At 33.5% G+C, this 12,436-nt stretch overlaps 1 protein-coding gene across 3 annotated transcripts in view; it reads right to left on the minus strand.

The window, feature by feature from the left end:
- The window catches only part of LOC136028884 (ral GTPase-activating protein subunit alpha-1-like), a gene marked incomplete at its 3' end in the record, with an annotated part of 109,822 nt that overhangs the window by 19,398 nt on the left and 77,988 nt on the right, over window positions 1–12,436 (minus strand). For all 3 annotated transcript variants that reach the window (XM_065706835.1, XM_065706836.1, XM_065706837.1), the window contains 1 exon segment: window positions 6,757–6,888. In XM_065706835.1, the coding sequence (XP_065562907.1) occupies window positions 6,757–6,888 (132 nt within the window).

A 12,436-nucleotide genomic window follows, 5' to 3' on the forward strand; every position in this document is an offset into this window, starting at 1 on the left:
AAACTTAAAACGAACAGAAATTATTACGCATATGAGGGGATCACCTCCTCCTTATACCTTGCTCTTTACTCTAAAGTAATTTTATTAATTTCGACTATTTATTCTACGGCCTTTCAGGGGTCATTCTTAACGAATTGGGACAAAATTTAAGCTTTAGTGTAAAGAGAGAGGCATTGACGAGGGGAGAACTCCGTCATATACGTAATAAAAACATACAAATTTAGAAGTTATATTTTTACTACTAAAAATGTTCGTAAAATTAAAAGTTCTAGATGCCTTTTTAAGTAATCAAAAAATTGGTGGGTAACTAGGCCTATTCCCCTGGTCCTTTTTTTTTCTCAAAATCGTCCGATCAAAACTATGAGAAAGCCATTTAGCCAAAAAATTAATTAATATGCAAATCAAAAAAGCCAAAATCAAAAAAAAATATTAATTTAAAAACGTTTAGAAATTAAATAAAAAAAACAAGTTTTTTTTAACTGAAAGCAAGGAGCGACATTACAACTTAAAATGAACAGAAATTAGATACGAAAGGTATACGGTGTATACCTTATACCGTATATAAAAGGGGCATTCCCTCCTCAACGTTTCGCTCTTTACACTAAAGTTTTTTACTGTTTTAAAAAGTAGAGTTGAGAGAAATAGTCAAACTTTAGCGTAAGGAGCGGGTTGTTGAGGAGGTAACAGCCCCTTTCATATATGGAGGAATTTCTGTCCGTTTTAAGTTTTAATGTCGCTCCTTACTTTCAGTTAAAGAAACTTGTTTTTTATTTAATAAACCGAAAAAGACAGCCTAAAATCTCTAGGTGAATAATCATTGAAGGTCAAGCAAGATCTTTGGAACGGTTTAGCGTATTAAGTTAAAATTTCCAGGGTACAAAGTGGGGGGGGGGCTCAACTCACCAAGAGGTAATATCTGTATACTACTACCGCTACTATTGCTAATAATGCAACAGCTACCACTACTACTGCAATTATTACTGCCTATACTACTACTAAAGCTAAGGGTATGAAGGTAAAATTTTCAGGACATATTGAGGGGAAAGTTGAACTAAATCAAGTGTTACTGCTGATGATGAACACTGTATATGTGTTCGAAAAATCCAGTTAAATTTTATATCTGTTCACTGTCAATAAAAAGGTTTCATCCCTATTTTGAACTGTTTTACTTTAATCAAAACAGACTCCGTGTATGCTGGTTATCTAAACAATTTACGAAACGGCAATATGTGCACGCTACTACTACTACAGCTATTGCTACAGGTACTATGTTTTTACTGCTATTAAGGCTAAGGTTATTTATAAGGCTAAGGGTTTAATGTAGCTTTTTACTTTTCTTTGAAAAATTTCTTCTGTGGAAAACGTTTTTTTAAAATTAATGAACAATAAAAAATAACTCTTTAGACGATGAGATTATGATCAAAACTAAAATATGAAGAAACTAAAATAAAGACTACGTCAAGTTTAACGTAAATAAATCAAACTACGTTAAGTTTACAATACCGTTTATTCAGCAATTTTAATCAAACTTACAAATGACATCTGAAAAACATATAATAAACACTGAATTTTAATATATTAAGGCACATCAGTGCTTAAGACTTCCAGAGCAAACAAATTATTTTCTCAATTCGAATTCTACCCGCTTTAGTAATAAATAAACGGATTAGGCCTTGAAATACTCAATTATAGCACAGTGATAGTAGTGAAGATCCAATTGCACAGGGTTTGAAGCACTTTCCTGCTGATCTTGTTTTAATGTTGACTCTGACATTTCAAATGATATAGGCTCTGAAACACTGCACGATGGCAAAATGATAGTAGCAAGGTTAAAGTCATCCCCAAAAGAGTTTTTGTCATCTAAACAACGACTTGGAATTGATGGATAACAAGTTTTCTGTTGAGACAAAACAGATTAGATTTATTATGGCATGTGATATTATCGTGTGGTCCCAGTGACTGACCTTCGCTCCCAGGTTTTTCTCGTCCAGAGGCTCCAAGAGTCTCATCAGATACTTTTTGGGTCATACTCATCCGAGACGCGGAATTTCCCAGAGCCTTCTTTGATGCATTTCTTCTCCATTCATCTAATTTAGTCAACAATTCTTGACTTGAGTCGCAAACTCCATGTTCGCAAAAATGCACAAGACATGCTATTTTGTCATACCATTCATTGCTTAATTCAAGAACTTTTTCGCTACCATATGTAAATAAGTAATCGAGTAATGTTATGGCTTTATGAACATGACGCCAATAATAAACATAGTCTCTATATTCAAATATTCTCTTGTGAATCACTTCCATTATTTGGTGCAGTTTAACACTGTCATGAGTGAGTCTGGCCACTTCATCCATCACTTCAAGCGTTGGGTAGCTTTTATCATTGCATGTAGCTTCCCTTGTTAATATTTCCACAGAGCTATAGCCCTGGAATGTGTTTTTCATGCTTCTTTTTATCTTCCTAAAATTCATTCTTGCTAGATAACTGTGTAAAATTACTTTCCCAAATGAGATGATTTAGATTGTACACATCCTTTTATGCGGTAACTGAGATAGTGAGGTCACCCTGAGGTGATGACGTCATGTTCTCTTTTCATAGTAATGACATAAAAAAGGGATATTCAATACAATAATTTTCCTTTTTAGTATGACGTCATCAGATATTTTTGCATGAGGTCATCTTAAATGAGGAGTTGGAAAAGGATTTTCCTAGATTTTATGCTTTTAAGCTTGTAAAGTCAAACTTTGAGCAATTATCACAAAAAAATAAATTAGAAGACCAGATGTGCAAATTCCGAAGGAAAGTTTGGAGAAATAGTATGTGTTGAAGCATTTTAAATGGATAGCTAGATTTGCCTCTTTCATTACAAATAATTGTTAGGTAACCACGAACAGGTTTGGTAAAATCAGTGTAACTAGAGTCAACTCGTAGAACAGATATATATTCTGCACCATGGAGGAAGGGAAAAAAGGGACAAGCGCCCTGGACAACACGCCCGAGGGGGGGGGGACAAAATGACTGAAGAACCTATAATGGCAACAGCCGAGGAAGCTGCTCAAAGAGTCTATGCCAAAAAACTTGCGGCTGATAGAGAAAGTAAGAAAAGAAAGCGTGCTGAGGAATCACAAGAACAGCAAGAAAACAGGCTTGCGGCTGATAGAGAAAGTAAGAACAGAAAGCGTGCCGAGGAATCACAATATATATGTAATTTTTTAGTTTGTGTGTTATGTCTGTCTGTCTGTCTGTCCGCATATGACGTCTGAATTATTTCATCATATACCAATTCAAAAACGAATGTATTCAAGCCAAAAAAAACTAAAAAAAAAAAAGGTAAAAACTACAAAAAAAACTAAAAAGAAAAAAAACTAAAAACTAATAAAAAAACTAAAAAAGCCAAAAAACTAAAAAAAAAAAAAAAAATAAAATAAAAAAAGGAAAAAAACTGAAAAATAAAGGAGAAAAACAAAACTAAAAAAAAATAAAAAATATAATAAAAAAAATTCCTCGGCACGCTTTCTTTTCTGACTTTCTCTATCAGCAGCAAGTTTTTTGGCATAGACTCTTTGAGCATCTTCATCAGTCATTGTAAACTTAAACATTAATAGATTTCTACGTGAACATATGTCTTATATAACTTGAATGACGTCACCGTCAAAGCAAAAATGACGGCAACTAATTTCATGACTTAATTTCAGAACTTAATTTCTGTGTTGACTGACGTCATGAAATTAGTTGTCGTCATTTTTGTTATGACGATGCTTAGTATATTGTAAAACACATTAATTTGGTTAATAATATACCATTTAAAACACCAAAATGAACATGCTGGAGTAGTCACTCGGTGAGAGAGGGTGTCAGAACGGAGAATGAAGGCCCCAGGTTCAAATCCTGGTTAGGCTAAAAAAGGTAAAAATCTAAAAACTAAAAAAAAAAAACTGAAAAAACTAAAAAAGGCAAAAACTACAAAAGAAACTAAAAACTAATAAAAAAAAAATTAAGAATAAAAATAAAAAAAAATAAAAAAGATAAAAACTAAAAAAAAAAAGTAAAAAGAAAAAACGAAAAAAAAACTAAAAAAGCTAAAAAAAAGGTAAAAACCAATAAAAAACTGAAAAGAAAAAAAGAATAAAACTAAAAAAATTTTCATCTAAAAAACTAAAAAAAACTAAAAAAGGTAAAAACTAAAAGAACTAAAAAGAAAAAAAACTAAAAAAAGGAAAAAAACTGAAAAATAAAGGAGAAAAAGAAAACTAAAAAAATATAAATAAAAATAAAAAAACTAAAAAGATAAAAACTTCAAAAAAAACTAAAAAAAAAGAAAAAAACTAAAAAACCTAAAAAAAGGTCAAAACCAATAAAAAAAAAACTAAAAGGAAAAAAAGGCAAAAAATTAAAAATTTATTTCATCATATACCAATTCAAAAACGAATGTATACCGGGATGACGACCGGGACACAGGGAATATAAATGACACAACTACAACGGGGACGCCGGGGGGCACAGGGGGATATAAATGACGACCGGGACACCGGGACACAAGGAATATAAATGACGCCCGGGACACTCAAAGAGAAATCAGAGACTGGGACACCGGGACACAAATGACGACCGGGACACAGGGAATATAAATGACGACCGGGACACAGGGACATAACTACAAAGGGGACGCCGGGGTGCACAGGGGGATATATAAATGACGATGGCGACTCAGGGAATGGTCGATTAGCAATCACCATCAACAAAGCTCAAGGGCAATCATTAGAATCATGAGGTATAGATCTGAATACGGATTGTTTTCCCATTGACCATTATATGTTGCATGTTCAAGAGTCGGTAAACCTGACAATCTATTTATATGCACAGACAATGGGACAGCAAAGAATGTTGTATATTCGAAAGTTTTACGTAGTTAAAAACATATATATATATATATATATATATATATATATATATATATATATATATATATATATATATATATATATATATATATATATATATATATATATATATATCTATATTCACAGGTGGGACATAGGGACACAACTACAATTCGCAAGTTTTACGTAGTTAAAAACATATATATATATATATATATATATATATATATATATATATATTATATATATATATATATATATATATATATATATATATATATATATATATATATATATATATATATATATATATATATATATATATATATATATTATATATATATATATATATATATATATATATATATATATATATATATATATATATATCTATATTCACAGGTGGGACATAGGGACACAACTACAATGGCGCGTAACTAATATGGCGCGTAACGACTTACGCGCGCGGGGGGGCTTGGGGGGGGGGCGCGAAGCGCCCCTACCAAGTAAGTGTTGGGGTGGCGCGAAGCGCCACCCCAACAGCTAGTATATATATATATATATATATATATATATATATATATATATATATATATATATATATATATATATATATATATATTAAAAATGAAAATGTAAAAACATAAACATAAATATAAATATAAGAAAATAGAATTGAAAATATGTATATATATTATATATAATATAAATATAAATTTTTATTATATATTAAATATATATTTTATATATTATATATTAAACATTATATTATATATAAAGGTGCATATTTATGTTAGATGAGGTTGAGGTTGAGATTTTCTAATAATTTGAGATGTTTGTCCTCTTCTTGATTACAGCGTTGGGGAGTATAGATCGTGCGAGATAGAATATCACATTGCACCTGCTATATCTGCTATTAATAGAATGAGAGCAAACGAAACAAGGCATAGAGCAGGAAAACGTTTAACAGCAGCGCCTTGCTTTTTCTAGTATTTCATAAACTATACTAAAGTTTATATAATTAGATTTTTAACTGCTTCACAGACTTTAGGGTTTATGCCCTATATGCAGGCTTTGCAGACTTTAGCGATGTTTGTCAGGCTTTAGAGGATATGTTTCACTATTCTGATTTTAATTTCATAACTATCAACTAACTAATCCTAGGTCTTTCTCCTATAATAGGCTTAAAACTTTTAAACCTAGACACTTTCATCCACTCGACCAGGAGCCGTCCTGGCCGAGTTGATTGGTGCTCTGGATTCAGGATCCTATGTCTGAGAGGATGCGGGTTCGAATCCCGGTATACCCAGTTGCTCGGTTTGGGACGGGGGTCAGTGGCGTGACTATGTAAGCTTAGTCAGAGTCGACCAAACTCTAAGTCGACCCAGCTCTAAATGGGTACCTGGAGAAATCTGGGGAAGGTATACAGGAAGGGTGTGCGAAAGCACAGGATGGTTGGCCCCCAACCCCCCATTGCACTTCCTGGCTGAAGGGCCAAGAAACGGACATCAGCACCGCCGGTAGGGACTGTAAAGTCTAATGCCGTATCCTTTACCTTTTTTACCTTACTTTCATACATTGATTATTTTCCATAAATTTGCCAAAATTCCCAATTTAAGCCAAAACATTTTAAATTCCCTCCTGCTTCCATTGGTTATTTATGGTAACACCTATACGTTATCAAAATAATTACTTTGAATTAAACATATGCATTTCTTTTTGAAGGTGCTTCCGATCCTTATTGGCTTTCATAAACAAATAAATCCCTAAACTAAGTTGAAAAGACTTAACCAAACAAATATCAATTTGAAAGCATGAAAAAATCTGAATGCTAAAAGCTCAACAGAATTGATAGACTAAAATGTAAAAACTCACTTTTTGGTAATCTGACGAAGATATAACAGTGCTGGCCGCATTTAAGAAACACTCAACTAGTAGACTATACCCAGTTAGCTGGAGAGAAAAAAATCTAGGTATGCACGCTCTAAAAATCTCAGCAAGGGTTTCCTGGAAAAAAAAAACAGTATAAATATAAACTCTGTATAGGAACAATGGTCATTAGTAAATACGAAGAGGTAGGGTTTCAGTCATCTTTTTAGTTACAGGCATTTCTCCACATGCCAGAGGCATTTTTATTGTACTACATGCAGGGTTGCCACCACAGTCAGTTTCAAAAACGCTACAATTGCCCAAATTGGCGTACTACGCACCGATTTTCAGTCCTGCAGTCAAAGAATTGACTGTGGTAGTGCTAAAATAGCACTCTTGTGTTACAAGTGGCAACCCCGACCCCATGTCTATGATTATCACGGACGTGAACAGGAGTTCGAGTCTTGGTGTCGCTAGTTATGTGGTTAAGAGCGGGAGTCAGTGGCGTGACCCTGTAAGTTCAGCCAGAGTCGATCCAGCTTTGAACCGGTACCTGGAGAAATCTGGGGAAGGTAAAAATGAAGGGTGAGCAAAAGCACAGGGTGGCTGGCTCCCAACACCCCAATACACTTCGTGGCTGAAAGACCATAAAACAGGGATCAGCACCACCAGTAGGGAATAGCCGTATATTTTACCGTTATATACCATGTTTTGGCATCGATCTGCAACAGCCAGGTTACTATTTTTGGAAATTATATTTACCAAAAGAATATCTTATGGACATTTTTTCAAGAAAAATGTAATTTTCTTATGTTGTCAATTAAAATAAAAGGAGGAATGGCGTTAATTACAAAAATTTGGTTAATCAAAATATTAAGAGATGTATACTGATTCAAGAGATGGCATGATGATGAAGAAATGTTATGTGAGTACAGAAGGGTTACAGCACCGCACCCAATTTTTCTTCTCGATTTTTTACTCTAGTTTAAAAAGAAACTTTTAATCTATTCTTCCTTCTCTTTTTTTTATTATCATAATACTGTTTTGTGGTTAATCACGGAAATGTGATTAATCTTTTGCATGTTGTATGCTTAATACGCTAATAACACCAGTCCTATTAGTAAAGCATACTGTATATCCCTTTGAGAACTGAAGCTTAGTCTTTTTTTTTCTTTACCATTGTAAAGAAAGGGCTAAAATTTGGGCAAATTTAAGGACAAATTTGAGGACTAAAATTTTCTAATTCAAAACAACTTAAATCAGATTAACAGGACGTGGATAGATTTCAGTTAATAAAATCTCTAATGAAAGTTGTATGGGAATTGAGTAACTTACTATACGCTTGGTGACAGTACTATTCATATTACTAAGCTTCACAAATTAAATCCTTAAAAAAATAATTATTAACAATTACTAGATAATTTCAGAGATCACATTCTTTTTCTATTTCAAAAAAAAAAAAGCAAAAACCTCTAGTAAAGACAGTGAAAAAACGTATACACTTTTGTTTAGGCTTCATATCCAGGAGCCTTCATCAACAAAAAAGACTAAGAAAAGAAAAAGAAAGGAACAAAAAAAGGAAAAAGACCAAGAAAAGAAAAAGAAGAAGAAACTATCTTAGTATCAACTATGAGAAATTGTGAATTAGGTCACTTGCCTACACTCTAGGCATGCTTTGCCCCCCAATAGGCCATGGACGCTTATTTGTCTGTGATTCTAGGCAACTCAACGGTCCCGTGTCAATCCTAAAACTTGATTAAAATCAAGCTTCTGGCATCAAACTATGGCCAATTGGAGCCCCCCCCCCCTCTATCTCTAGAAGAAATAAAATACTCTATCTATGCCAGTTTCAAAAGAAGCTGTAGAAGGGTGCTTGAAAGCTACTAAAACTTCATGTTGTTGTAAGTTTCAATGCAAGAATGATAAAATTACGTGAGAGGATCTTTTCCAGTATTATTTAAAAAAAAACGATGAGAAATTAAATAAAAACAATGAGAAATTAGATAAAAACAACTTTTTTCAACTGAAAAAAAAATGAGCAAAAGGAGCCTGTTACATTATGATTTTGGGAGGCAGCTTGACCCTAAGCACTCACTTGTACATACTTGCACGAATTAAGAGCCTAGTATGTACCGTAAGTCGTATATAAGGATACTGAAAAGATAAGAACATAAAGAAAAAAAATTATTTCAATCTAGGCTAGAGATTTTTAATTAAATGTAGGATTAAAATTGGATAGAAGGGCCTAAGAAGAAAGCTGACAGATAGTCTGAATGAGAGGCAGAATCTGGCAAAAGCCTTTCTTTGAATTGTATAAAAATGATGTTATTTCACTTGCTGATAGATAAGTCTATCATCCATCCATCCATTCCATCCTAGGGCAGAACTTTGGGAGATAGTCATAGAGCTAAGGGATGAATGATAGGATTAATTTTGGGTTGTCTCATGACTGACAATGTCCACTAGACTTGTATGCAAAACAGGGTACTGAATTTGCTAGGACTCACAGGGGAACAAGTGACCAAGGGAACAAGGGATAAATGATTGGATTAATTTTGGGATATATTATAAACTTAAAATATTTATGGAAAAAGCTTTTTTTAAACTAATTACTGCTCGTTCTATATTGATATTGTCTTTTCAGAGAAAAAGAAAATAATAGTTTATACCTTTTCGGTTTTTCTTTAAGAAGTTGTAGTTTGGTCTGAAATTTTTTTACTATTTTTAACAACATACACCATTTTAAAATCTGGACACAAATAATTTTTTCTTTGCTACTATTCACAGTCAACTCGTTAGAGTCTGCCATTAAGAAACCTATTATTCGTTCCACCAAGGATTGGTTGCGGAATCGAAGGAGAGAGACTTGACGACAGTATAATAAGGCTTCGGCCACTTTAGAAGCAAAAAGTAACCTTGGACAACAAAGTTTAATTTCTAAAGGGTGCATGTGAAACGTCTATTGCCCTAATAATCTTCTGAAATCAAGAAACATTATAATGGAAAAAGTTTATATCCCAAAATAAAATCCCAAAATATTTTCCAAATTATATCCCAAAATAAAAATTATTCCAAATTTGTTCACATTTTACAAATTCATCTTACTTACACCACTCTTAAAGGCTAATCGCTTTCCAGGTAGAATATTATCAGATATTTTATTTGATTGTGCAATAAAAAATTTGTGAATGAATGTAAAAGCCATCAGAATTAATAACTTCTGTCATAAATGGGACTTAGGGAAGTTTCTCCAGCGTCTCTATTGAGAGCTAGCTTTTGGTGTATGTGCACATACGTATATTAGTTTTCAATAATTCATCTTACTTACACCACTCTTAAAGGCTAATCGCTTGCCAGGTAGATTATTATCAGATATTTTATTTGATTGTGCAATAAAAAATTTGTGAATGCATGTGAAAGCGATCAGAATTAATAACTTCTGTCATAAATGGGACTTAGGGAAGTTTCTCCAGCGTCTCTATTGAGAGCTAGCTTTTGGTGTATGTGCACATACGTATATTAGTTTTCAATAAGTCTTAGATATTTTTGTGTCTAGATATTTTAAGATATGTTCAATAGACAAACGTCTATTGCCCGTATCAGCCTAATAGGCTTGGCCACTTGTAGTCTCAGGTGGAATACCGTGTTAATGGATTGACATATGAAATATGACCGACAAGTACCCTGGACTCACAGGCAAAAGCGGGAGACTTATAGTTTTCCAAGCGTTTGGTTGAACGGCACGGGTATAGGGCGGGAATAAGTATGCTCTCTTATAGGACAAACACTTGTGTGTTAGGTTTCAGAAAGGCACGTCCGCCTAGAGTCACACGCAGGTTGATCAGGTTTTAGAATTGACACAGAGTCATTAAGATGCCTGGAATCACAGGCAAACAAACGTCAAAAGCCTAATAGGGAGGTACACCCTTCCTAGAGTGTCAGTTAAATGGCCCAATTCACAAGTTCAGATAGTTGCGCTAACAAAAAATTAATTAAATATTAGCTGATCAATAAGTTGCTTGGAATTGCAGGGTAAACAAGCGTCCAAGACCTCACTCTTCCAAATACGGAGCCAGACAGGTGCGCAAAGCAATCCATAGACAATTCCTTTGGAAAATATCTAATAAATCATGCTTGATCTTATGAAACCATACTTAACCACTGTCATCACTGTAGCTTCCCATATTCTAATCTTGATTTGCAGGGTTATCATCCTATCCTTTCAAACTATTGTCAGCTGCAAAAAACACCTTAGTCTTGGCTATTCTACTTTTTACATCTTCACTACTTCCACCATCTTTACTAATAAGACTACCTAGACAAGTAAGCTATTCACTTGATCAATCTTCTCGTTACCCAACATCGCCTGTTAAATAAAATTTATTAACTCAATAAAAATAAAACATCTGATACCAAATACCAGTACTTGTATGATATAGCGCCGATCTAATATTCTTTATTTAAGTAGAACTTGTTTGACGCTCAATCCTAATGAAATATACCTAAGTATGATAAAAATATAATCTTTTAGAAAAAAAATCTGGGCTATATATTTGCACATTAGGGGGTAGGGATAAAGCATAGCGGGTCTGCATGCATAATATGCTAGGTACAATTGCTCTGAATATTATAAAGAGACTTCTTTTCTAACTTCACACTGTCCAAATACTTTACCCCCCCCACTCCACCCCATGTGCAAATATATAGCCCAGATATATATTTACCATCTATTCTGTCATTTCTCTTTGTCTTGTCTCGCGCCAAGCTGAAAGAAACTAACGAAACAAACCGGTTCTATAATGCGTCAATGGATGAACAACTTGAGTGGTCGACGCTATATCACACAAGCAACCAAATACCTCATCCTCCCCCGTCCCCGCAAAACTCTATTGCCAGGAATGCAGGGAGAAACTAATGAATGTCAAGATAGATTTTCCAGATAAAATATACATAATTTTGCGACAAGCCCTGAGCTTTTTTTTTTTTTTTTTTTTTTTTTTTTTTTTTTTTTTTTTTTTTTTTTGATCTACTTAAAATTGCTTTTTATTTTAAAGCTTTAATTCAGCAAATAAATAATCGTGAATAAAAATCCGGCATATGTAAGCAAGTTAGGCGTTAACCAATAGTACACTATTTCACCTATTGTTTTTCCTTTTTTTTGAAAAATCTTGTCTACGCGCCCGATGAGACGATTTAGAAGTATTATTGTATACGGAGGAGCGTGCGTAGCTGTGTTGGCCTCAGGCGGCTTGGTGCTGCAGTGAGTTATTATTAGTAGTAGTAGTAATAATCGTGAACAAAAAGCCAGCACACGTGAGCAAGTTAGGCGTTAAATAATAGCACATTATTTCACTTTTTTCTGTTTTTCTTGGTAAAAATCCTGTCTACCTGCTCGATTAGACCGTTTCGACGTACTGTTGATAATTCAATAGATTCAATGTGCTTTAATCTAATAAATATAATTGTGAATATGAAGCCGGCATATGTAAATAGGTAAGGCGTTAATAATAGCACATTATTTTACTTTTTTTGAAAATTCTTCTCTAGCTGCTCGATGAGACAGTCTAGATGAATTATTGATAATTAAATAAATTTAACTGAATAGATTTAAGGTGCTTTAAGTCAATAAATAATCATGACTAAAATGCCGGCACATGTGAGCTAATTGGGCACTAATCAACAGCAA

Source organism: Artemia franciscana, chromosome 7 (assembly GCF_032884065.1).
Source record: "Artemia franciscana chromosome 7, ASM3288406v1, whole genome shotgun sequence".
NCBI lineage: Eukaryota > Metazoa > Arthropoda > Branchiopoda > Anostraca > Artemiidae > Artemia > Artemia franciscana.